Source organism: Canis lupus, chromosome 14 (genome assembly GCF_048164855.1).
Source record: "Canis lupus baileyi chromosome 14, mCanLup2.hap1, whole genome shotgun sequence".
Taxonomy (NCBI): Eukaryota; Metazoa; Chordata; class Mammalia; order Carnivora; family Canidae; genus Canis; species Canis lupus.
The window spans coordinates 64,944,380-64,971,710 of record NC_132851.1 but is presented as its reverse complement, the minus strand read 5'-3'; the positions used below and the strand labels follow the sequence as shown (position 1 = coordinate 64,971,710).

Here is a 27,331-nt window from a genome sequence, read left to right as displayed (position 1 = left end):
CTTTTCTTCACCCCACACTGCAGTGGCTCATGGAGAAGGGTCTAAGGGGAATCTGGAGAAGCCAAGGGAAATGGTGGCTTTACCATGTGTTCACAGAGGATGCTAGCGTCACAGTCAACCCACAGGCCTCTTTGACAGTCGTGCGAATTGGACTAATATTCAAAAACCTTGGTTCTCCTTCTTGTTTTGTACTTAGATAGCTCTGAGGGTGCTGAGTTAGGCAGTCTGTGTCATGGTGTGTGTCTTGTGGCCCAAAGAGCAGAATTCTGAGTTCTAATTGGCTGCTACAGGTCCGGGTCCATTTGATTTGTTCACGACTGCCCAGGCCAGCCTCATTTTCTTTTCAGAGGACTGCTAAAAGTAAAAGGTACAATCCCAGTCACCTGTCTCTGTCGCTTTGAAGGCAGAGGGTAAAATGTTTCCCTGGGAATACCACATGCACAGGTGAAGATAAGGTTCCAGATGTGAGCTAGAGAACTTAATACAGTGCTAGCAGGAAGACTTCGGCCTCAGGCTCTGGTTTAGGGAAAACTTTATTCTATTTATTTTTTTTTAAAGATTCTATCTATTCACTCACGAGAGAGACAAACACACAGAGGCAGGGACACAGGCAGAGGGAGAAACAGGCTCCACGCAGGGAGACCGACACGGGACCTGATCCGGGGACCAGATCCTGGGACCTCAGGCCCACGCCCTGGGCCCAAGGCAGGCGCTAAACCACCGAGCCACCCAGGGACCCCCTATGGAAAACTTTAGATAAAGCAGGACTCTCCTCTTATAATTTCTCTGTTCCAGCAGAGAAAACATTACCCCGTATTGGTATTGCCCTACCGCCGTCTCTCTTATGTCTCACAGCCTGTCCATTTCTGGAAGTCTCTAGAGATAACTCAGAACTCTCAAGTAAGGAATCATGTTCACAAGAGTGGGATCATCCATCATTCCTCTTCTTTTGCTCTGGCTTCTTTTCCCCAGGAAACCTCAGGCACTGCTGCCATCACTGTTTCCTGATGGCTTCTCAAAGTCAATGGTCATACTGCATCTCACTGTTCTAAGACTGATCTGAAGAAAGAACATCTTTCCTGCCCTCATCGTGTGACCATCCTCCCAATTACTCTTTCCACCACTTCATACCTTGGTATTCCCAATGGAAGGCTGTCTCATACTCCAAATCTCAACTTCATGTAGACAATTTAATGTGATACCCTCTCTTGCCTTTTCTGTTTGCTCCAAGAAAGCTTTCATATCTATGAGAGTGTCAGCCGAGAGAAAAGGAGATGAAACTGAAAAACAAAGGCCTTTATTTGAAGTCTCAGAATTGCAATTCTAGGAGCACAGTTTCCAATATAACCAGAAAAGTGTCACACCAGAGCTGAGACGGCAGTTTTTATGAGAGGAAGAAGAGAGGGTAGCCACAGGACTTGAATTGGGGAGGAGGAGGAAAAATAAGTCATGACTGGTACTAATAGATTGAGCCACCTTTGTTGACACTTTGATCAACTCATATGTTGGTGTTGTCTAATGAGGCCACTTGTGGTATGCACTAATTAACTACTCTGCTCTCAGAAAGTACGTACTGGCAGTTTTATGGTCTGCCTGCCAACTGCCCTGTTGGTTTTCAGAGCAACTGCTTGCAAAACAATCACTCTGACTGGCCCAGTTTAAAAGTTCATTTTGTCCAGTTGGAAAGTTCATGAGAAAGGAAAATGTAGCTTCCAAACAGAGTTGCTCGTGTTCAGAAATTGTATAGTCTCTCAAGAGCAAGCCGGAGGACCAATGCTTAATGCAGATGGAGACCCTCCTCTTGCTCTTCCAGTCATTCATGTCTTCCTTCCAGTTATGTGATAAATATATTTTGGTTCACTTCGAAGCTTTCCAGTAGTAGCAGTCTGGAGAAATGACTTAAATTTCCTTTTGTTAACCTTAGGAACATTAACAGTAGCTGCATTTATTGAACATTAGCCAGTGTTGGCACCATTTTGGCTTCTCCCACAACTTCCAACTTCTCTTCTACAATATGTGTGTTGTGTTAGCCTCATGAAAAGTGCTCTGAACACTGAAATTCAAGCCTCTTGTGGAAGGCTGCCTAATGGTTCCTGGAAGATGTCCACCCCCTCTCCCCAGAACCTATGCAATTTGTAGATAGCCTTTACCTTCATTGTAAAATAAACTTTGTTGATATGATTACATTAAGGATCTTACAATGGGAAGATCCATTATTCTGGAGTATCCTGGAGAATCCTGACTAGGCCTGGAAGAATCACAAAGATTCTTATAAAAGGGTTGTGAGAGAAGTCAGAAGGACAGGAAGAAAGAGATTGAAAAGCCTATGCTGACGGCTGGGAAGTTGCAGGAGGATGGTCATGAGCTTCGGAAGACTGATGGCCTCTGGAAGTTGGAAGGATCAAATCAATGGATCCTCTCTCCTGCGGTTTTCAGACGGAACCAGTACTGAAGCCACCTTGACTTTTGCCTGGTTGAACTAACTTAGGTCTTCTAACCTCCAGGACTGTAAGAGAATAAGTTTGTGTTTGTTTTAAGCTGCTGAAGTTGTGATAGGAGAAATGGGATTTCCATGAATTAAGAATTTTGACCGTGAATCACATAGAAAGTGTGAGGGCTAGAAAGCCACTGTGAAACCAGTCTAATTCTTTTTTTTAAGTTTTATTCATTAGAGACACAGGCAGAGAGGCAGGGACATAGGCAGAGGGAGAAGCAAGCTCCCTTCAGGCAGAGGGAGCCTGATACAGACTCGATCTCGGGACCCTGAGATCATGACCTGAGCCAAAGGCAGACACTCAACCACTGAGCCACCCAGGCGTCCCCAGACCAGTCTAATTCTTCACAGCCACTGTTCTCGATCAACATATGAACCACTCGAAACTTCATCTTTCTTTTCATTCACCAAGTTAACATGGCCTATGTGGAAATTTAATATTCATACTTTAACATTTTATCCTGAATGCATCAGACAGATTTCTTAGTAATTACCTCCCAGTAAATGAGTGTCACTCTCTGCTTGCCTCTGGCCTGATGCCTGGGGTAATGTGATGAGAACCAGATCAGTTGTCCCACTTCAAAGGTGTGGGGATGGTTACTGGGAGGAAAACAAGCAGTTCTGCTTATAAAGGGGAAGGAAGACTTTGTTCTATTGCCCTCCTAAAAGGGTCTCCTTCAAAAAGCAGTAAGCCTAAATCCCAACTCTAACCTCTTATGGTGTAAGTAAACCTTTCCAAGGATCAGATTGCCCCTAATCTCCTCTGGTAAGGCCTATGGATATATCTAAATTCTATGGCTTTATCTCTTTTGACATGTAAATACCCAGAGAGATAGCATTCCAGTCTCCCCAGCACCCCCAGGTTATCCTGACACCTGGATGTAAACCACTGGGTCCTCTTTCAGGATATTAGAAAAATTTTACTGTTAGGATCAGAGCAATTAACTAGACAAATGTCAGATTTGATACTCATGATCTGTGAAGAGGCAAGGACACTGAGAAATAAGAACACTGAGAAATCCAAAGAGTTTCAATTCCCACAGCCTAAAATATATTGCTCCCTACTGGGGGATAAGGAAGGTGTCATGCTGGCATGTCTGGAGCTGCCAGAATGGTTTGCATGTGTTTACCTCTATACAACTTAAAGATTGCTGTTCTGTCTTATCTCATTTGTTCTGAGCACGTATCACTGAAGTTAGGAAGAGACTATTAGACTTAATTTTCAGGGGAGGACACAGAGGCTCATAATAGCTGTTTCTTGTCCATAGTTACCCAGCTACTTAACAAGGGTGGGCATGTGCCACCCCTTTCCTCCTGCTAAAAGCTATCCACGTGCCCAGGAACAGGTCCTGAATCAGAGACAAGCCCACACTGTAGCTGGCCTTTCCCACAGGTGCACAAAGTCTCTTCCCTTTCAAATTTAGAACACATTCTCTTCCAGATGCCTCAGATCTTTCCACATCAGGATATGCCTTTGTTTCTATTGTGAAATCTGGATGTATTCCAGATGTGCCCTGGGACCATTTAAATTAAAGTTTGCAGATTTAGAACCATTTAAACCATCACCAGACTCGTGAAGCACCTGAACAGCCTTACACTTGGCGATTGTTATCTTGCCATGAAGATAAGAAAACAAAGACCTTCACATTTAGACCTTCAGATGAAACACTTACCAGCTCCCTTTTTCCCATTACACAATTGTTTGAGTTCTAAAGAAGAATGCAATTTACAGTTTAGCTCCTAGCACCATTAAGAGGGAAAAGAATGTATAATTGAAAAACCATTTAAGAAGAAAATTTAAATAAGATCTCTTTTTAAGATATTTATAAACATTCGCAAAATTTCAAAGAGCTACCATTGAATAATGGTTGGTTATGCTGAAACAAAATGGGAATTTTATGTAAAACAGATTCTCAAGATGGGGGACTGCAAGGACCTGGAAAAAGCATCAGATAGGCCTTCATGAACAGAAGTGGTACTAAGAAGTGTCCACTAGTGGCAGTCTCCAGGTGGATGTGACCTACAATCTGTCCTAAATTGACAGTGCTTGGGTATTCAGGAGGAACAGCAGATCAAGAAGAAAAAAACGAAGCAAGGAACTTTTGTAAAAAGCTTTTATTTTCATGCTCTTTGTAAAAATACATCAATAAATATTTAAACATCTCTATTCCTAGATATAGAGAAATACCATATAATGAACACTAAACAAGGCATTATGCCTTACAAGGAAGACATAAAATGTCCAAGGGATATTTAAAACATTGGAGTTTTTAAAGCTTCAACATCAGAAATGTTGACCACATAACTGTGAAACTGTCTCAATAAATAACAACTGGCTTTGTTCTCAACAGTACAAAGACAGATGCATACATTCCACAACCTTAACAGTGATATATTTGCTTGGATCCCACACTATCTCCAGCCTTTATCATGGTGAATCACCATACGGCATGGTTACCCCCACCACCACTCCCCCAGAACTTAACGAAGAATATTTAAGACTTATCATCTACAAACTAAATAACAAAACCGAACCAACTTTGATGGAACATCAAAAATACCTTTTAGAAATAATAGCACAGCACATCAGCAAATCCACGAGCTGGGACGTTAATATGTGTCAACTTTGAGAAAATAAATAAATAAATAAATACATATGTCAAAAAATAATGAATACTCATAGGAAATAACCAAATGGCATTAAACAGTCCAGGTGGTCTCAGGAGGTTTTTGTCTCTCTTCTCTTGCTTCCGTTGCACTCAGGCTGCTGCGGTTAGGCCGTAGGCTGCTGCATTCTCTCTAGCTCAGGTTGCGAGGCCCTGCGAGGAGAAAATGATCGCGTTAATAGGGCTTCATAAATGAACTGCAGAGTCTGCGCCTCGCAGTCACCATCTACATCACTGTCTTTTGTGGCAGAAAATGCCAGGGTCCCGGATGCTGTTTAATTAGGAATTAAGGGCCAAAAAAAAAAAAAAAAAAAAAGGAATTAAGGGCCTATTAAGGGCCTGTGATCGCAGCTATATTACTAGCTTCAAACAGCCAGCTTGTAACGTCACTAAGGAGAACATTCGGGTCGTCACTTAAACCTCACAGCAAACACCTCGAAATGGCTATTTTTACTATTCTGTATTATTGAGACTTAAAGAGACTCGATGCTTTCGCTGGAGTTATAGAAGTAATAAAATCATGTTAAGGGCAGGGATTCACTGCAAAGTCCCCGCTTTCCAGTCCTTCAGCTAAACCCTGGGTTTACAAATGCCCTGCAGGTGTCTGTGACCAGCAGCGCTAGTCCCAGGCGCGGATGAAAGGCACAACTCACTTGCTCAGCATCTTCTGGATCATTCTCTTGACCAGCGGGGCCTCGGGGTTGAGACACACCTCCCGTCCGTCCTTGAGAGTGGCTCTGCGGAGGGAGGGCAGCGTCCCGGTGGGCAGGAGGCGGGGCTGGGGCTGGGGCAGGGGCTGGGGGCTGGGGGCTGGGGCTGGAGCAGGAGCTGGGGGTGGGGCAGGGGCTGGGGCTGGGGGTTGGAGCTGGGGCTGGGGCTGGGGTTGGAGCTGGGGCTGAGCTGGGGCAGGGGGCTGGGGCTGGGGCTGGGGCTGGGGCTGGGGCAGGAGCTGGGGCTGGGCCGGGGCTGGGCTGGGGCTGGGCTGGGGCAGGGCTGGGGCCGGGGGCGGCGGGCGGCGGGGCGTCACTTACACGACCTCGGTTCGGGCGCAGTGGGGGCCCGAGGGCGTCACCTGGACGTTCTGGATGTTCCTGAGGTGGATGCCCTGCAAGGTCTGCAAGCACTGGCAGCGCAGCTCAGCGACCACGGGCGCCCCTGCGGGGACGGGGAGCAGCCTGGGTGGGCGCGCTGGCCCCGGGGGCGCCCACCGGCCCGCGTCCCGCCCGTGGCCCCGGGGCGCGGAGTCTCACCTGCGGCGCGGCGGCCGGCGGGGCCCAGGAGCAGGAGCAGGAGCAGGAGCAGGAGCAGCCGCGCGGCGCCGAGGGGCCGGGGGGCGCGGGGGGCGCGGGGGGCGCGGGGCGCGGCGGGGGCCATGGGCTCGCTCGGAGGGGCGGGCGGCGCGGGAGCCGGGGGCCGGGGGGTCGGGGAGCCGGGGAGCCGGGGCGGGCGGCGCGGCCTCTGGGGCTCCCGGAGCCGGGGAAGCCCTTTTATCCGCGGCCGGCGGGGGACGGGGATTCCCGGGTCCGGAAGGGGAGGGCAGGGGAGGGCAGGGGAGGGCAGAGGACAGGCCCCCCCTCCCCCAGCCTCCCCCCGGGCCTCGGGCCAGGCCCTGCCGCGGAGCCACCTCCTCCCTGCGGAGCCCCCGGGGTGGGGGCGGGCCGGGCCCTGCTGCGTCCGCGCCTGGAACCAGGGTCAGGCTTCCTGGGGGTCAGTTACCCGCACGGGGGAGGCCGGGGGGGGGGTGGGGATGACGCACGTGTCTGTGTCTGTGTCACTTAGCGCACCGGTGCCTCCCGCCTGGGATCTCGCTCGGGTCGCAGGAGCCGACAGTGTTAAGGCCCCTTTGTCATCGCGCAGTGGACGCGGGGATGTCCGTGTTCCTGGCACTTGACAATCAGATAAATCAGAGTCTGTGTCACATCCTGAGGGGACGAGGCGATGACCGCGTCCGGAGCTGAACCCGGTGCTCAAGGCGGAGCGCCCCCCTCCTCTATGCAATTCTGGAACTTCCAGAGCTGGAAATCCGTGTGATCCACGAATATCACCTTTTCGGTGTAGACAGCCCGGATGGATCCGCGAGGCAAGCGGCTTAGGGCTCAGCTCAGAGGGCGGCGGGGAAGGGACTCGGCCTCGGGCTCCCGCCGTCCGCAGTGGCTGGTTTCGTCCAAGCACAGAACTGCTCAGAGGAACCAGGAGCCGATGCCCAGGGCGAGCAGCATCCTTTGCTCCCCGAATAGCAAAGACGGGTGAAATACCGAAGTGCTAGATCACGAATCTAATGACGCTTCCTTGTTTCATGCTCACGGATCTCATTTCGTTGGTGGACTTTCCCGCCCCCCGGGATTCGATGTCCCCTCTAGAGAAATAACCGCAGTCGTATTTGGTTTTTTACTGATTCCCGATCAGACGTTTCAAGCCCTAACTCTGGCCCTTGTCGTTCAGTAGCTCATGCTTCGCCCTTAGTTTTCATGTTTGCTGTTGGGCTGTACGTGGGTTCCAGGTGACTCAGGGGTGATCCTGGATGCAGGTGCGAGTGCTCTGGGGCTGCGCACTGCACCGGCTGCGGCGGGGACGGAGACCAGAGGGAGGAGGGAGGAGCGCTCGGGGTGCTCAGGGCCGCAGCGCAGCGCTTTGCTCCGTGCTCCTCGCTGCCACGGCGGGAAGTGCCCTCTGCCCTCCACAGGTCTCAGACATTTAACTGCTCTTTGCTTCCCTCTCTCACCTGTAAAATGCAGATTAAAAGTAGCATCTGCCTCAACAGGTTGTGATGATGAATAAATAAATGTGTTAACATTCGTAAAACACCAGTACATACAATATGCTTTAAGCCATTTTTTAAATAAATGAAATAGAAATTGCTTTTTTTGACACTACTAAACTGAAACTCACTTGGAGATAAAAAAAAAAAAAATCCCTGTACAAAGAGAAATGACATTTAAAAAAGAAAAACACCGCCTTCAATCAATATATGATTTTTGTACTATGCTTTTTCCTTAAGAGAAAACTCAAAATGAATTTTTTTGAGGGCTAGTTTGTCCCATAATTTTCATTGTTCAGTAATCTCATAATTCTAATTTCAGTAATTTCAACAAAAAATGAGAATAAAAATAAAGATGATCCATCTTACTAGAAAAGATTACAAATGGCTAAATTACAGATAAAGATTTGTCTTTACATTTTTTTCAGTAATCATCAATCCTGCAGAAAAAGCCACAAGAAATCTAATTTTTTTAAAAAGAAGTAGGAAATGAAAGATGACCTAACATATTTATAAAATATTAGTAACTTAGCAATCTTTGAGAATCTGTGTCTAGTGTTATCCTCATTTTTCTAGGATTCTCAATTGAAAATACTGTGGGGGTTTTGTGGGGTTTTTAAGATAATTAGTAGCTCAGAATTATAATAACTATTCTTTATATTTTAAAAATATGGTTTTATATTTCTGATTTTAGTTGTGTATCTGCTTATTATAGATAAATTATGAAGGACAGAAAACACTAAGAGATTGTTATGAAGACTTTTTCAGAGGCACCTGGGTGGCTCCATCTGCTAAGCATTTGCCTTTGGCTCAGGTAATTTGCCGAGGTCTTGTAGTTAACAAAATTCACAATTTGAGCTCAAGCCAGTGCTGTGTTAGCCACTGCATCTTAAAAAAAAAAAGAAAGAAAAAATTAAGACAAGTATTAGATAACCAGGAGAGCAGATTTGTTTTGTTTTAGTTGGTTTAAATGTTTGCTATTCTCAAGGCTAAATAGTTCAACTTCACCTTTCCTAAGGCTTAAAAATTGCTAACTGCTCAGAAGTCTCCAGTGTTTTATTTCACTGGTGAGAAGTTTCTTTTGTGGAATGAATAAGCTATACTTAAATTCAATAAAATCTACATTTATCTATCTCTCTGATTTTCCACATCAATGGATTTATGCTTCCAAAATCAGGTCAGTGGGATGAACACTCTACTCAGAGCTTCCCAGAAGGGAACTGGGCATTTTAGCTCTCATTTGCTGAAATAAGGATCACAGTTTTCTGCTTGATGCAGTTTGGGTACTTTATCATATTTTATTATGGAAATATTTTGCCTCCAGCATTAGCAGGAGGCTATCCAGAACTTTATTCTCTTTAAAGTTAAAAAAAAAACAGTAAAATATTGTTCTAATGCTTTCCAGATCCAGTCCAAAGTATTGACATAAGCAAATAAGAAGGGTGAATGAATAGAGCATCAAAAAATATATACTAGTGGCCAAGGCCAAGAAGCAGCCTCATATTTACAGAACTATCTATCATTTTACATCTAAGACTTTCTTGATAAGCATCAGTTGCTTACAAAATGAAGTACAAAAGAAAGGGTCTTTCTACCTGAATATATCAATTCTCCTAATTCAATCCCTAACAGTCCCATATTTGTTTTTTTCAGACAATTTAAAGAGCAATGGTGTTCTAAAACCTAAAAAATAATCCAATTTGATGTTTTTGCAAGTGTCTTCCCCAGCTAATTATTCATTTTGAGCTGAATGACAGATTTCTATGCCCAAACTTTAATGCAATCACCAATCTTAAAAGAATAGAGCATCCCTAAAATAAAAACATTGGTGACTAAGTCCCATTGTGAGCTACCATATTTACTACATCTTGCAGATCTGATGGACATTATCTAATCTGCCTCTGCAATCCAGACCTGGTGCTGCCTCCTGAGATGATGGGGCCAAAGAAATGGGTGGTAGAGTGCTGCTGTCCCCACTCTGGCCTCGGAGAAAGTATGACATCACAACTGTCACCTCTATTTTGTTGCAATTACTACTTCTGATGGAATGACTGATGCTGGGATGCCCGGGTGGCTCAGCAGTTTAGAGCTTGCCTTCAGCCCAGGGCATGATCCTGGAGTCCTGGGATCAAGTCCCACATCAGGCTCCCTGCATGGAGCCTGCTTCTCCCTCTGCCTGTCTCTGCCTCTCTCTCTCTCTATGTGTGTGTGTCTCTCATGACTAAATAAATAAAAAATCTTAAAAAAAAAAAAAGAATGGCGCTGAGGGGAGAAGAATGAAGATGTCTGAATGTGACGTTAAAACCCACTTCTTCAATCCAGAGCATTTTGTCCAATGTTAACATTGTAAACCTGATCCAGTCTCTAATGCATTGGCCATTTCTAGCTGGCTTGAGCGTCCTCCTGGTTATAGAATCCTGCTTTTCTTTTGGGACCGTCCCTTCTCCCTTCCAATCTGGCAGTTCACATAGGGTGATGCTGCCCCAAAGCTCGGGAGTGGGCTAGTGACTCCCCTGAGTGGGCTGATTGGTCACCCCTTCCAGTCTGGGTCTAACCCCCACCCCTGTTCTGTTAGGTACATTCCTGTGGGCAAGTGACCTAAGTAAGCCCAGCCAAGTCAGAAAAATTTCCTGGAATCTTTTTTATCAGGAAATGGTTGGAAAAACAAGTCCTTGTTTCCTGTGGGGTTGTACCTACTAGAACAGAAACTTAAAACTTTGTTAGTACTTGAGGGGAGCTTGTGCAAGGGAGCACAGAGAACAGCAGCCTGATACGGAGTGACACTAATTACTAGAGACATTTTTTGAACTGCAGCATCCGGTTTTACCTTATCTACTCATCAGTCTTTTACAGGTTGAATGATTTGCCTTTTCATGAAGCCATTTTGAGTTTTTTTTAAGATTTTATTTATTTATTCATGAGAGACACAGAGAGAGAAGCAGAGATACAGGCAGGGGGAGAAGCAGGCTCCATGCAGGGAGCCCGACGTGGGACCCGATCTCAGGTCTCCAGGATCATGTCCCGAGCTGAAGGCAAACGCTCAACTGCTGAGCCACCCAGGCATCCCTGAGTTGAGTTTTTGTTACTGATTCCACGTATTGTTAGTTTTCTCTCTAGCACGAATTGAATTCCTTTCTTTTTCCGTTTCTTTCAGTGTTGTCATTGATCATTTACTGAGGGGCTATGAGGTGGGAATGAGGTGTGGCCAGGGATCTGGAGAGGGATAAGGCTCTGCTGCTCTCTAACTCTGAATGCAATAGGGGAAATGAATGTACAAATAGAAGATTTGGGTTGGTAGGATCCTATTTGTCAGTCAGGATCCAGGATGGTTGGTGTCTCAACCGGGAGGCTTCTGAAGGCAGCACATGTTTCCATGGCCCTACCACAGAGACCACACTGTGACCTTCACTGGCTATCTACCATAGGGTGGGTGGGGTATAACCTACGATTCAGGATGTGGGCAAAAATTGAGGGGCTCATAGATATTAAATTAAAAGACATTTACTAGGCTCATGCAAGATACAAGGCCCTGTGGTCAGTTTTGCAAAAGATGTATGGGGAGAACAGTGAAACTCCCAATGTGAAGTTCTTCAGTATTTACCCGCATACTTCTTCCTTTTGGAACGCAGAACACAGATAGTCTTTCCTTCTGTTCTCATGGTAAGGCCATCCTGATGCTTTGAACCATCTATAATTATTTAAACTCATTTCAATTAACTCTGAGAACCATCCAATATATTAGATTTGGGCATTATTCAAGGCTTTAAAAATGATAAATTTCAATATAAACTTTGTATTTCCATTTTCTTAAGATTGTTTCAATAAAAGAAAAACACAAAAGATTGTTTTATTTACCTGGAGTGGGGGAAGAGGGAGAGAGAAGGGGCAGAGGGAGAAGAATCTCAAGCAGACTATACCTGCTTAGCACAAAGCTTGAAGAGGGGCGCCATCCCATGACCCTGAGACCATGACCTGAGCTGAAATGAGGAGGCAGACACTTAACTGACTGAGCCACGCAGGTGTCCCACTTTCTTCAGATTTAAAACATTTTTTTGTGTGAGTAGTACTGAGTCATCAAATTACATTACATATAATATAAATCAAAGAAATACAGAAATGCCAAAGTTACAAAAGGGTATGTCGAGAAAATGTGGAAATATCTTCACAGAAATGTCGTTTATCACACTTGGCTCTAACAGGCATGAAAACAGCATGATGACCCTGTTTTGATGCATCCTGTATTATGGAAGTGAAATTTGGGAAGTTAAGAGATGAACTATAAACCACAGCAAACACATTACGCACAGTGTGTGGATACATACCTAGAAACGTGACAAATCATAAAATAATGGGTGATTAGAGAATATCCTCTATAACATTTCAACATTTTGAAATATATTAACACATTCTTTATGGCTCATATGTAGCCTCTTTTATAAAATGTCCCTCCCTTGTGTTTTGAAAAAATATATATGATTTACACAGTTGTTGGGTGAAGTGTCTGTATTACTACACTCCGGCCAAGTTGGGGATCCTGTTGCTTTATTCTTCTATACTATTACTGATTCTTTACTGCTGTGCCTCTTAAGTACTGAGAGAGTCCTGTTAGAATCTTTAACTATGATTAAGTTGTCATCCATGGTTCCTTTTAGTTTATCTTTTAATATATTTTGATATTTTACAAAGATTTTATTTATTCATGAGAGACACAGAGAGGCAGAGACACAGGCAGAGGGAGAAGCAGGCTCCATGCAGGGAGCCCGACGCGGGACTCGATCCCGGGTCTCCAGGATCACACCCTGAGCCAAAGGCGATACTCAACTGCTGAACCACCCAGGGGTCCCATCCCTTTTATATTTTGAATCAGTCTTTTTTTTTTTTTTTTCCATCTCTAAGCATACTTCTTTCCTTAAGTCCTAATATATTCACTAAGCCTTTATTAACCTATCAATTATTAAAAACTTACATTAATGTATTAAAAACTTATATTAATGATACATTAATACTTATTAAAAGTGATACATTAGTATATCCACACTAGGTTTCTTTAAGTTAGTTTTAGCATGATATAACACTCTGAGTTCTTTTAACTTCAAGCTACCTAGGTCCCAGTATTTAAAGTGTGTCTCTTTTAAGAGGCATAGGCTTTTTTTGGTCTTAGTTATACAATCTTTCTATAAAAAAGTCAATTTTGGGGGCACCTGGGTGGTTCAGTTGGTTAAGCATCCAACTCTTGATCAGCTCAGGTCTTGATCTCAGGGTCATGAGTTTAAGCCCCACATTGGGTTTAGTCATTGTGTCTCCTTGGTCTGCTCTGATCTGTGACAGAGTCTCGTTATTGCCTTAATTTTCATGATTTCGACAGATCTGAAGAATCTTGTTAAGTATTTTGTAGAATGTTTCTGAATTTGGATTCTTATGATGGTTTTCTCATGATATACTACTGGGCTTATGGGTTTTGGGGAAGAATATGATGGAGACAAAGCACCCTTCTTGCCATATCATGTGTGTGGGGGGGTGTTCCTGATATTCATATGACACAACTGGTCATAATAACCTTCATCACTTAGTTAAGGTGGGATCTGCCAGATTCTTCCCTGTAATGTTGTTTTCCCCTTTTCTTACACCGTTCTTTGGAAGACAGTCACAAAACGCAGCCCACAACTCAATATGGCAAGTGAAATTAAAACTCACCTTCAGAGAGAGAAAGACTTGGGGCACCTGGGTGGCTCAGTGGTTGAGCTTCTGCCTTTGGCTCAGTTCCCGGGGTCCAGGGGTCCAGGGATCAAGCTCTGCATCAGGTTCCCTGCATGAAACCTGCTTATCCCTCTGCATATGTCTCTGCCTGTCTCTCTGTCTCTCATGAAGAAATAAATAAAATCTTTAAAAAAAAGAAAAAAAGGAGAAAGACTTGTATTATTAGGCCTTCTTCTTGAGAAAGAGTTTTCCCTTCTCCTTTGGCTGTTTTGTTTCTTTATTCCTTAATTTCTTTTGTATCATTCAGATATTTTCTTTTATTCTATTTTATGTACTTTTCAGATGTTTAGAAAAGATTTTATTTATTTATTCATGAGACACACAGAGAGAAAGAGGCAGAGACACAGGCAGAGAGAGAAGCAGGCTCCATGCAGGAAGCCTGATGTGGGACTCAATCCGGGACTCTGGGATCACACCCTGAGCCAAAGACAGACGCTCAACCACTGAGCCACTCAGGCGTCTCTCCTTTTCAGATTTTTATTTTTTATTTTAAAAAATATTTTATTTATTTATTCATGAGAGACACACACAGAGAGAGAGAGAGAGAGGCAGAGACACATGAAGAGGGAGAAGCAGGCTCCACGCAGGGAGCCTGACGTGGGACTCGATCCGGGGTCTCCAGGATCACACATCCTGGGCTGAAGGCGGCACTAAACTGCTGAGCCACCTGGGCTGCCCCTTTTCAGATTTTTAAATCCAGAATTTTCATTTCCTTTTTAGTGGTTACCTTAAAAATTGCTATATATATTCCTGCCACATTAAAATTTTCCTTCAATTAATACTTTCTCCAACAATCCAAGATATATATTATATTCTAAATTCACTTCTCTTCCTACCTATCCTTCATTATTTTTGGTATTACACTTTACAGCATGTACTTATCTCCATAGATCATTCTTCTTCTTCTTCTTCTTCTTCTTCTTCTTTTTTTTTTTTTGCTTTAGTGAGTATTAACATAGATCATTATTCTTATCAAATGACACAAATTATTCAAGTTCTTAGGCAGAATCCACTTTTCCACCTTTTGGTCCCAGCCTCATCAAAAGGGAAGGAATTGCATAATTGTTTGAAAACCGCTTACCCAAAGTATTTAATAGGAGCTCTTGTTACAATATTTATAAAAATCCAGAAGTTTATAAAGAACTAGTTTTGAATGATGAATCAGTGTGAAAAGCAGCAATATTTTGTGTAAAATTAGGATTCTCAAGGCAGTTGGGTAGGTTAGTGTGTCAAATATCCCATGAGTAAGAGAAAGGTAAGGAAAGTAACAACCAGGAGCAAGCATAAAGTTAAGTGTGACTTACAGTTTAACTGTGTAGTACCTTGGGCACTCAATAGGAACCAGAAGAGAAGAATGAGACCTGAGCATGTTATTTTTTGCAAAACGTTTATTGTCATATCATTTGTAAAAACATAACAGTAGTTTTAACTTCTCTGTTCCAAAACAGAAGAACATTGCATAATGAACATTAAACAAGGCATTATGCCCTACAAGCAAGACATAAAATGTCCAAGGGAAGCTTCAACATAAAAATGTTGACCACATAATGTGAAATAGTTTCAATAAATAACAACTGACATTCTTTTAAACAAGCCCAAAAATAGATGTGTACACACTGTCTACCTGCTTTGATTCCCTTCTTTCATCCCCCTCCCCATCACTGTGCCCAGGCACTTGATGATCTCCCAATAAACACTGGTTTAATGAGACATTTAAAACCCATCATCTTCAGATTAAAAGACAATCAGGACTGAATTATGTTTGATTAAACACATTCACATCTTTAAATACTAACAAGTAAAATATTAAATATGAGCTTTGAAACATAAATAATACAAACATAAATAAATAGAACTCTTGATAGTCAAACACATTAAGGCCTTTCTAGATGTCTGCAGAAACCAGCTGCTCTCTTCTTCATTTTCAGTTCCTCTAAGTCTTTCAGGAACCACCACCAGAATAGCTTCTTACTTGTCTCGAGGTCAGTTGGTGCTGCCCCTATGAGGAGAGCAGGGTTACTGTTACAGGTGTTCAGGAATGCTGCTCTTCTCTCACACTGGCCCCTGAGGCTGGAGGGTTTTTGTATGTAGACCTGGCCCAGCTCTGCACTCAGAAGGTCCCCTAGTACCCACTGCCCTGCACAGCAGAGAGGTTGCTTCTTTACTGAGGAGGGGCATGGCTGTGGAACTCTATTATTGACTTGAAAGTGCTAAAACATAGCACTCACCGTCACACTGAGTTAAAATTTTACATGGAACACCTCGCTGAAACCTCCTACAGCCCACGAAATAGCTATTATTATCTATCCCATTGTGCTGAGGCTCAAAGGGATTAGAGAATTTTCATGGGGATCCTAGACTTGAGCTTAGGGAGCTCTCACTGCAAAGTCCTTGCTCTTCAAGCTCAACTTCAGAGGCTCAAGTTGCCCCAAACCAGTCATTCCATTTTTCAGGGCTGAAGCCCACCAGCGATGGAGGGTCAATACTTTTTGTTCTTTAATGGTTATTTCAGCATCATTGGCCAAATCTACTTCATCTTTTAGGAACACATGTTTATCCGTTTGCATGGGGATGGAGGGCACTGGGGATCTGGCACCTGAACAGATGAATGATCTTAGCAGCAAATTTAACTCTGAACGAATAACCCTTTCCAGTCCTTCAGCTAAACCCTGGGTTTACAAATGCCCTGCAGGTGTCTGTGACCAGCAGCGCTAGTCCCAGGCGCGGATGAAAGGCACAACTCACTTGCTCAGCATCTTCTGGATCATTCTCTTGACCAGCGGGGCCTCGGGGTTGAGACACACCTCCCGTCCGTCCTTGAGAGCGGCTCTGCGGAGGGAGGGCAGCGTCCCGGTGGGCAGGGGGCGGGGCTGGGGGCTGGGGGCTGGGGCAGGGGCTGGGGGCTGGGGCAGGGGCTGGGGCTGGGGCAGGGGCTGGGGCTGGGGATTGGAGCTGGGGCTGGGGCTGGGGTTGGAGCTGGGGCTGAGCTGGGGCAGGGGGCTGGGGCTGGGGCAGGGGCTGGGGCTGGGGCTGGGTCTGGGGGTTAGGGCTGGGGCAGGAGCTGGGGCTGGGGCTGGGGCTGGGGCTGGGGCAGGAGCTGGGGCTGGGGCTGGGGCAGGAGCTGGGGCAGGAGCTGGGGCTGGGGCTGGGGCTGGGCTGGGGCTGGGGCTGGGGCTGGGGCTGGGGCTGGGGCTGGGGCCGGGGCAGGAGCTGGGGCTGGGCTGGGGCAGGGGCTGGGGCTGGGGCTGGGGCTGGGGCAAGGGCAGGAGCTGGGGCTGGGCTGGGGCTGGGGCTGGGCTAGGTCTGGGGCAGGGGCAGGGGCTGGGGCTGGGGCAGGAGCTGGGGCTGGGGCAGGGGCTGGGGCTGGGGCTGGGGCCGGGGCTGGGCTGGGGCTGGGCTGGGGCTGGGCTGGGCTGGGGCTGGGCTGGGGCCGCGGGCGGCGGGCGGCGGGCGGCGGGGCGTCACTTACACGACCTCGGTTCGGGCGCAGTGGGGGCCCGAGGGCGTCACCTGGACGTTCTGGATGTTCCTGAGGTGGATGCCCTGCAAGGTCTGCAAGCACTGGCAGCGCAGCTCGGCGACCACGGGCGCCCCTGCGGGGACGGGGAGCAGCCTGGGTGGGCGCGCTGGCCCCGGGGGCGCCCACCGGCCCGCGTCCCGCCCGTGGCCCCGGGGCGCGGAGTCTCACCTGCGGCGCGGCGGCCGGCGGGGCCCAGGAGCAGGAGCAGGAGCAGGAGCAGGAGCAGCCGCGCGGCGCCGAGGGGCCGGGGGGCGCGGGGGGCGCGGGGGGCGCGGGGCGCGGCGGGGGCCATGGGCTCGCTCGGAGGGGCGGGCGGCGCGGGAGCCGGGAGCCGGGGGCCGGGGGGTCGGGGAGCCGGGGAGCCGGGGCGGGCGGCGCGGCCTCTGGGGCTCCCGGAGCCGGGGAAGCCCTTTTATCCGCGGCCGGCGGGGGACGGGGATTCCCGGGTCCGGAAGGGGAGGGAAGGGGAAGGGGCAGGGGAAAGGACAGGGGAGGGCAGGGGCACGGGAAGGGGAGGGCAGGGGCAGGGGCAGGGGCAGGGGCAGGGGCCGGGGAGGAGCAGGGGCCAGGGAGGAGCAGGGGAAGGGGAGGGCAGGGGGAGGGCAGGGGGAGGGCAGGGGAGGGGAGGGGCCCCCCCGCTCCGCCTCCCCCGGGCCTCGGGCCAGGCCCTGCCGCGGAGCCACCTCCTCCCTGCGGAGCCCCCGGGGGGCGGGGGTGGGGGCGCCCCGCGGTCCGCGATCTCCGGGCAGGGTTGGTCCCACCCGCCAGTTAGAGCCTTTAGAAAAGAGAATTAATCCTTAAAAAAGACATTTGAGCTGCTGGAACTGGGAAGGTGGAAGGACGCACGGCAGCCTCTTCCCTATCTACCCTTTCACTCTAAATTGGGTTTTGCAGATTGTATTTATTTTTTTGAATTTTTAAAATTTATTTATGATAGTCACAGACACACACACACACAGAGGCAGAGACCCAGGCAGAGGGAGCAGCAGGCTCCACGCAGGGAGCCGGACGCGGGCCTCGACCCCGGGTCTCCTGGGCCTAAGGCAGGCGCCAGCCCGCCGCCGCCCGGGACCCCCGGACACCGTCTTTATCTCCGGCATAAACGCGCCGCTTGAAAGCATCTGTGGGCTCTGACTGATCACGCCAAGCCAAGACCGTTGGTCTTACCTGTGGTGTGTCAGCAGCTCAGTCGCAGGCTTGGGCAGTGTGGGGCAGGGAGGGGGGGGAAGGGGACGGAGCACCCCTCAGGTCCATTCGCTGTTCATTTTAGGATAGAGTCTAAACCTCTCCTATTTCTTCTCTTCCAAATTCTGGAACTTCCCACACTCCGGTGATTCCTGGAGCCCCGTTATCGGTTGTGTAGGAAACTGTTTCCATTCAGGACAGTCACGGGGAGCAGTGAGGGCCGTGCTGGGATTGGGGGGTCCCCACCTTCTCTGGCCCTGGCAGCAAGGACCGCGGGCACCCAGAGCCAGGCCCCAGCCACTGGGACCTTTACTCCTCTAAGTCGCAAACAGATGTGTTTCCAAATATGCAAATACTAGACCACTAGGACATCCCAGGGCACCTCACCTGCATTTACCTGCCTCCTGGAAGAGATCCTCGTGGGAGACCACTGCCAAGTACCTCAGTTTTCTATGAATCCCAATAAGGCACTCCAGGCCGCGCATAGTTGAGGACTTCCTCCCGGAGTGATTTCACTTTACAGCATCAGTTTCGGTATCTCTCCTTGGGCCAAACTGAGTAGATTCCATAGATTCTCCAGGGACCTCTGGGACCTCATCGGTCCTCAGGGATGCGGGAGATGTCCTGGCAGTGGTCTGACAAGGCCTGGAGGTGGAAGCAGCCGCTCTCCCTCTGGAACAGACACAGTGTGGTAAAGCCCTGAAGGCTTGGACCTTAGCTACGCTGCCCTCCTGCCCCAAGACCCTCTGATTGTGGGCAACTTACCTACTCTCTCTGGACTCCTATTTTTCCTCTGTAAAAGAGCAAGTAATGCCTGCCCTACAGGTTGGTTGAGAGTACTAAATGTGTTAATGCTTGTAAAGTATCAGCAGGTGTTGTGTTATATAAATATTTGTTAAGTAAAATAGAAGTAGTGTTTTAAGACCTTACTAGTAGGGGTTGAATATGCCGTCCATAAATTCAAATTCTGAAGCTCTATATCCCATTGTGATGATGTATTAGGACATGGGGCGTGAGGGGTAATAAAGTCTCTATGGGGTCATGAAGGTGGGAGTCTCAGAATGGAATTAAGTTCTTTTCTAAGAGGAGACACCCAGAGGGCGTGATGTCATGTGAGGGTACAGCAAGAACTTCCCTGTTCTCAACCAGATACTGACTCTGCAGATACCTTGATCTTAGATTTCCCAGCCTTCAGAACAAATAAAAAGAAATGTTTATTATTGAAGCCAGCCAATGATGGTATTTTGTTTTAGCAGCCTGAACTGATGAAGACACTTGAACAAGAACACTCTGTGGTGAATCTTCATGTAAATAGGGGGGAAAATATTTTGCTTTGTCTTTTAAAATTGTCAGCATCGGGGAATTGTGAAAGGAGGGTGCATCTATATTCCTTAGAGATCTTAGAACATATTTTTAAAATCCAGTGTTTGTTTGAAATTTTAGTTTCCAGTATAAAATGGGAATAAGAGTAAAAATTCTCCCTAATTCATTTATGGGAAAGTATTTCGGTGATGAATGTTTCTATGCCTTGGGCATTAACAGCTGGCTGCTCAAACAATAGAAGGTATTAGCTGTAATGATTCCCAGACCCAACCCAAAGTATTGACGTTAGCAAATATTCAGGAAGAGTAGAATTTCAACTGACTTATAGTAGCGGCCAAAAGGATGAGACATTCACGAATTAACCCATTATCTGTGGAATTATCTACGATTATCCTAAGACTTGTTTGATCTGAATTACGGGCTTTCAGAAGTAAGTAGAAAGGTATTTTTTCCTTTCCTAATGTACCATTTTCCGTTATTTAATTCATTTTACTTCAGCCCATACTAAGTTTCAGAAAATTTTAAGAGCGCCAGGGTTATAAAGCCCACCATGATAAACAAATTGCTTCTGGGCTTAAAATGTGCTGAAAGCTACTTTTCTATGTGCAAGCTGTAAATCCATGCAATCACTAACCCAATGAAGTTATCTCTAAAATATATATTCAGTTTACCGAAGTCGATTTTACCTTGTAATTGTTACTGTATCTTTCAGACTTGACTTATTACGATACATTGTAACAAGCCCGCAAAACCTTGGGTTGCTCTTCCGTGCTGAGCACTGATCTTGTTCATGGGCCAGCAAGAATGAATGATGTGGCTCCACTTTATCCTGGCTCGCCTTAAGAGCTTTGCTGGCATAATTGCCACCCACCTCCCTCCCATTTCCTAACAGCGTTAGTTTGTTGTATAATGGTTCTGCTCTGAAGGGAGAAGATCAAGCTGCTTGAGCATGTCACTAAATCCCAAGATCGTCTATCTTGTTGTCTAAGTTGTACATCTGTGCTAACTTCCCCTTCCAATCTCTCCTACATCTGTTGTTTCTACATCCGTCCGGCACCCGTTGTTCCTTAAAACAGAACCCTAATTTTCCTTCGGAAATCTTCATCTCTGCCTTTACCAATCAATCTCCATGATCAAGGTTAGATGACTTCACTTTTGAGCTCAAGAGGGGAGTTTGGGACCCTATGGCAGTGGGGGTCTCTCCTGCGTGCCCGTGGCCTTGCCCAGGCCACTATGGGTTCTGAGTGGAGCCTGTGATTTAAGATTGGCCAAGTCAGAGAAGACTCCAGTTGTGCTGGAACAAAGGGAATTGAGAGGCTCTTGTTTCTTTCTGGGATTGCTAAACTGGTAAAATAGAAGCCTGGAGACCTGCCAGTGCTTGGGGGAGCCTGCCTGAGAGCGGAGCTGTCACAGAGGAAGGCACAGGCCCACAGGCCTATGGTTATTTGGGGCATTGTTGGAGCAACTGAATCTAGCTTTGCCCAACCTAATCCACTGACTTCATTGTGAGATAGCAGTTGATTTTCTTTTCCTTATAAAGCTAATTTGAGTCATGTTGCCATTACTTACAATAAAAGTCCTGAAAAATCCGTCTCTCTCTCTCATCTTGCTGCTAAAATTATTTAATACAGATTGATTTCTTCATTTTTAAATCCTTCCCTTTCTCCATCTTTTCATTTATAAGTTAGCATTTATGAATTTGGAATCAAGCTAGGTCCCAGGAATACAATAAAGTAAGATGCATTGGACTACCACCAAATTTTCAGTCTAATAGGAGAAGTAGACATATAAATAAATAGAATATTATGAAGTGGACTGGTAAATGACATGATATAGTATGCCCAGGATACGATAGGAATGTGGAAATGGAACCCCTAACATTGTTTCTCAATGGAGTGGGCTGAATTCTCAGAGATCTTTGGAGAAATCTCTCTAGGGAAAGTGTGCCTCCAAACTGAGTCTGAAAGGATGCATTTTCCCAAGTGAATGGGGAGATTAAGGGTGGGCAAAACATTCTAGAAGGAGGTAACAAAACACACAGCATCGTAGAGGCTAGAATGAGCACTGTGTCTACTGGGAGCACCCGGCAATTTATACATCTAGAGTTTCACCTGTGAGGCAGGGAGAGGGGAGTGATGGAGGCAGGACCCAGTCAATGAAGGCTGTGTGTAGACCCTACTTGTTCAGAAACCAGTTCAGGTGTTACCTCCATTGAAATGGTTTTAAATCCATCTGAAGGTGTTTCCATGACTGTGTGCACAAATTCGCCATTTACTAAGTGGTGTGAGATGCAGAGTGAATGGAAGTCATAGGTATGGTAGGAAATGAGGAGATTAAATGTGGATATTAATTCAATAGGCCTTTACCATGCACTCGTGCTGTATAACGTGCTGACAGGTTTTATAAGAGATGTGCAATTGGTAAATGCCAGACTCTTGACCTGACATTCTTTAATATCTTTATACTCTTTATATTTAATGTTCCCTTAATTAACTTCTATTGTTGCTGCACATATAGTGAAGATCCTGATGATTCGAGCAACTCACAATTATTTAAAATCATTTTGAGTTACACTAAGAGACATTAAAAATATATTGATTTGGGACAGTTTTTAAAGGATTTTTAACAATGCTCTAAAGTAGTTTTTCACCTCGATTTTCTTAAAACTGATTTCTAAATGTTTATGATAATCATCCTGATTAGGTAAATACTGCTGTGATCACATAATGCAACACGAAGAAATGGTGGTATGACACATTTATAAAAGGGAAGTAAACACAGGAAATGTTTACTTCCCCACGGAAATAGTTTATGTTATAACCAGACCTTTTTGAAGAATAAAGACATGATGACTTTGGCATTATGGAAGCGAAATTTAGGAAGTTGATAGACGACTGTATAAACAACTAATAAAAGAGTCATACAGAGTGCTATGTATTGACTGGAATAATTACGAACAAAGAATAAAAAATCTTGATTTTTAAATGTTGTCCATAGGACATTTCTTCAACATTTTTCACTATGCCTTCATATATTTTTCACCAGAAATACTTTGATTTTTGTTTTTATTCTTCTTGACTCTGTTTGTGCGTGCATTTTTTATAGAGGCATGCAGAGATGTGCATACATATATATGATTGCTTACAAGTAGTTGAAACCTTACTAAACCTACATAACTCAACAAAACAAAACAAACCTTGTATGCCAGGATGGTGGTGGTATTTAGTATTTATTTGGTATAAACTGCAGGCCAAAAGGCAGTCAACTGTTGGCCTGGGCAGGAAATAGCAAGTTATTACATGGGGCTGGAACTGAGAAATAGAAATTCAGGGATAGAGCTTATTCTGTTATTCATGGACCATGCAATCTCTCATTATGGTGTTTCTCTCGGTGTCTACTTCATATTTTGTCTATTCTGTGTCCCACTAGCTTAGCCAAACTAAACGTTTGTATTCCTTCTAAGACCTTGAAAAATAGTCCTTATAGGATTATTATGAAAAGCAAATCAGTTTGCATACATAAAACTTGCCAGAAAGTAAATTCTATATAAAATATTGTTAAATAAAGAAAAAATAATAAAATAATTAAATAATTAAAATTAAAAATAGCTTTTTTAAAAAAAGTGGGTAAGTTGTGCGAAAATGTGTACTTCCATAGTTAAGGTTAAGTAATCAGTACTATTGACTGCTTATATTTAGCAAGTGGGGTCAGGGTGGGGTTAACATTTTTTAATACCAAGGAAGTAGAAGGAGAAAAAGGGTAAAGATCTATAGATATTGAAGATGAAGAGAGCTAAGTTTAGGGATCATCGTAGTAAAGTGTGAGGACAGGACATTTCTTGAGTGGCCAGGGCTAAAGGCAGGACTGGATATTTAATGGAAGTGATGAGGATCTGGAACCATAGTTTGTGGAAGTCCCAAGATAGTTCAATTTAAAGAACAAAAGCATTGTAAAATATCAGAAAAGCTCACCTAGAACCAGAAAGCATTGAATTTCCCTGATACCACCTCACATTTCATTTCTTCAGCAATATTTTGTAGCTCAGGGACAAAACAGAAAGACAATGGAAGTAAGATTAACCTGATATGAACCGTGTAGAGAGTAATTTGCAGAGATGACTAACTACGGAGCCCAGGCTGAGCTGGAAGATGAATGAAGCAGGATAAAATGTGAGAAACTGAAAAGAAATGATGGTGATGGGATTTTTTAGGGATTTTCCGTCCCCATGGAATGCTGAGCATGTCTAATAGAAGTTTGAAAGTGGGAAAGTTAGAAGGACAAAACCTTGTGATCTCAGAACGGCCTTTTACCATCCATACTCTTGTGGCATTGTTCTGAATGTGATGATGTCAAAGGCAAAGTTCCACCTGTGGATGATGAGCTGGTGCCATCTGAATGTTCTGAAGTAGAGGAGGTTACAGAATCATGAGATCCCATTATGACAGATGGGTGGAAAATAAGGAAGAAAAGGGGAGGGAGGATGGCTTGGTTTTGTATCACATCTGATACACTCTACATTAACTATGTACTTATACAACTAAATATCATTTAGTGAGGACATTTTGTGTTATTCTTGGTTAGTTTGCTTATCCCAGCAATAAAAAAAATCCTTATCCAAAACTTATATAGTAATCACATTTTTCTTCTCCCTGTGGTTAAGATTTGAAAAATAGTTTTTAGCATTTATTGTGGTTGGCCTTTTCTAGAATGTAGATATACTAGAGGGGGTAAAGTTTGCTCCTCAGAGGAACAAATCAGAAGGACAAACAAATAATTATAATAGATTTTGGAGTTAGAGCTGATGGAAATTGGGATATGGTACTTTGGAATCACAGAGTAAAAGACAAATTACCCAATACTATTCATAATTAAGACTTGATAGTCCTAACCCTGTTTAGGTTTGGTGACTCCTTTTGCTTTCAAGCTTTATTGCCACCCACATAAAACTGGACGCTGGTAGACTGCTACAGTCTGACTCAGTGAAGAAATAAATAATGAACATGATCACATAGTATGTTTATTTCTTCCTATGTTTTTTCACCAAAGAGAAAGTTAAGACCAAATCTCAAACATCAGGCACTCTGTATACTTCATAGTATTATAAACATAGTGGTTGACAAGCTTTGCAGGATTTTTTAGTTGATTTTTTTGAAAATGTGGTTTATATTCATTGTGCTACATTTTTCTTTCCTGACTGTAGCACCCTAGCTTTGGGTTGTGGTTCTGCTGAAGAAAAAAATCTTGCTTGCTGGTGGCGTACCAGTGGGCTGCTTACTGGCTCAGGGATGTGGTCATTGCTGCTTGAAAATGGATTCTGGGAGTAAGCGTCAAGGGGGGAGAAGGAGAGTAATATTTCTTAGGCCCCAATTCTAAATCGGATGCTGTGTGAGCTCTTTATAATGTCCTTTTAATTATTTCAAGAATACTATGGAGTTGATATTATTTATTCTCATTTTATAGACAAGGAAGATCTTAAAAGTGGAGTTAAAAGTAAAACTCAAGACCTTCTAACTTAGAAGCCCACTGACTCAAAGTGAGTCTTTCGTCTGCACAAAGAAAGAATCTATTGGGAAGAAGGAGACCATGTAATTGTCTATTGAGTGTATTTCATTTAATAAACCTTCTTAGAAACATTGCACTTTTATTTATTTTTTTAACAGTTTACTTATAAGCCTTTTTTTCTAGTTTATTTTTTTTATTTCTTAGTGATCTCTACAGCCAACATGGGGCTGGAACTCATGACCCTGAGGTCAAGAGTTGCATGCTCTTCTGACTGAGCCAGCCAGGCATCCTGAAAACAATGCATTTTTAAATGCTCAGTCTAGTCTGTACTAGGAACCAAATAGAAATGTTGGGGCAATGACAACTACTAGCCTCCAGAGTTTCAGCAGCCCAGAGATTCTCCTACTTATCATGCCATCTCAACTCCAAATACTTTGCCCCATGGAGTGCCCAGAGACTTCCGACACTAGGTTAAGATCTTAAAATCCTATAATCTGGGACGTCTTGGTAGCTCCGCATCTGCCTTTAGATCAGGTCATGATCAACGGGTCCCGGGATTGAGTCCCACATCTGGCTCCCTGCATGGAGCCTGCTTCTCCCTCTGTCTCTCCCTCTGTCTCTGTCTCTGTCTCTGCCTCTCTCTGTGTGTCTCTCATGAATAAATAAATAAAATTTTTTTTAAAAAAATTAAAATCCTACAAATCTGGAGGGAGATGATAACTAGGGTGTGCAAAGGGCCTAGCCAGCTTAAGGATTCTACCTCTACTGGCTCTTCTAAGATCTTGGGCCACACTAACAAGGATATTGACTCTACATGGACTGTCAAAGCTTGCCTCTGTTATTAAGAGACTATAGTGATGCTTTTAAATTATAAGTCATGATGCATTAGTAGGTTGTAGAATCAATCCTGTGGGTTGTAGCTAGTATTTGAAAATATAATGGAATTAAATACAATAGGATAGAATAAAAGTACCATAATGCATCATACATAATTAGTTTGTCTTATATCATGAAACTTTTGCTCTTTATAAATGAGTAACCGTAAAACTAAATCTTCAATGCGCAAAATATAGGAAATGGACGTCCACAAGCAAAAACATCCCTTCAATAGTTCTGTTTCATTAATCCAGGTTGTGTCTATACTAGTTCTCAGTTTGTAGATACTATTTGCTAAGAATTTTCAGTCAGAAAAAAAAAAAAAGTTGAAGTAATGCCACCGTAATTTCATCACTCCCTGAAAGTTTGCGTAACAGGAAGCTACAGTAAATTACAATACAACCTGTGCTTTTCCCGACAGAAATGCCAGCTTTAGATGTTCTTGCTGATAAGGCGACAGCCTTACAATGCTCTCAGCAGAGTTAGTCCAAAACAAAGAGTAACATGAGCAGAACATATTTTGGTCTTTTGGCCTGTTGGGTCATACTTACTGATTGTTATACCCAATTAAAGATGTTTGTGGCAAGCGTCAGAAGAGAAATAAAGAAAAAAGTAAAACCATGACACCTTACTACTTGTACCCCACTTCCTCTTATGTTAACTTTTTAAAAAATTTGTTGAAGTACTTCCATTTCAATTTCAACACTTTTTGCTCATTTTCACTGAAATATCTGAGCTAAATGTCTTACCCACCACACTCTGATAGTACAAAGAATAGTGATAATAATAACATAACAATCATAATTATTAATAATCATTTAGTAAAAATGCACCATTTTATATGTTTTTATATATGACATGGGACTGAGATTGTGTATGTGTGTGTGTGTGTTTATGTGTAAAATCTCCATATAGAAGACCTAAGAAATTATTCAAAATATATCCATTTCAAAAATTAGGAAAACAAGGCATGTATGCCATCCTTATAAATTTGGACCTTACACTGGGGGAAAAAGAGAAACCTTGAATGTTTGTACATAGGTGAGTGATACCATTATATCTGTATTTTAGCAAGATGCTTCTTGTGGCATTGAAGGAAATGCTAAGAGGGAAACACAAAATGGGGGCAAAGCTCTTCAAGAAATGATTGTCTACTGTCTCCAGTGTATCTCCGCCCTACCCCACAGATATATTCCCCCTACACAGAACGATAAGCTCTTCTTTAAATATGCAATGATTCTTCAGACTGA

At 44.5% G+C, this 27,331-nt stretch overlaps 2 protein-coding genes and 1 long non-coding RNA gene across 6 annotated transcripts in view; 1 reads left to right on the top strand and 2 right to left on the bottom strand.

Annotated features, from left to right (window-relative positions):
* Positions 1-27,331, top strand: part of LOC140604217 (uncharacterized) — a 111,975-nt gene that overhangs the window by 21,977 nt on the left and 62,667 nt on the right. The gene's annotated exons all lie outside the window — the stretch shown is intronic.
* On the bottom strand, positions 4,595-6,534 carry LOC140604337 (permeability factor 2-like). The gene is made up of 4 exons (XM_072775690.1): positions 6,411-6,534; positions 6,192-6,315; positions 5,814-5,897; positions 4,595-5,313 (listed from the first exon to the last, which is right to left on the bottom strand). Exons 1-4 carry the CDS (start codon positions 6,532-6,534, stop codon positions 5,268-5,270), a joined length of 378 nt encoding a protein of 125 aa, XP_072631791.1. The 3' UTR covers positions 4,595-5,267.
* On the bottom strand, positions 15,046-17,487 carry LOC140604336 (permeability factor 2-like). The gene is made up of 4 exons (XM_072775689.1): positions 17,364-17,487; positions 17,145-17,268; positions 16,421-16,504; positions 15,046-15,674 (listed from the first exon to the last, which is right to left on the bottom strand). The coding sequence occupies exons 1-4, from the start codon at positions 17,485-17,487 to the stop codon at positions 15,659-15,661; spliced, it is 348 nt and encodes a 115-aa protein (XP_072631790.1). The 3' UTR covers positions 15,046-15,658.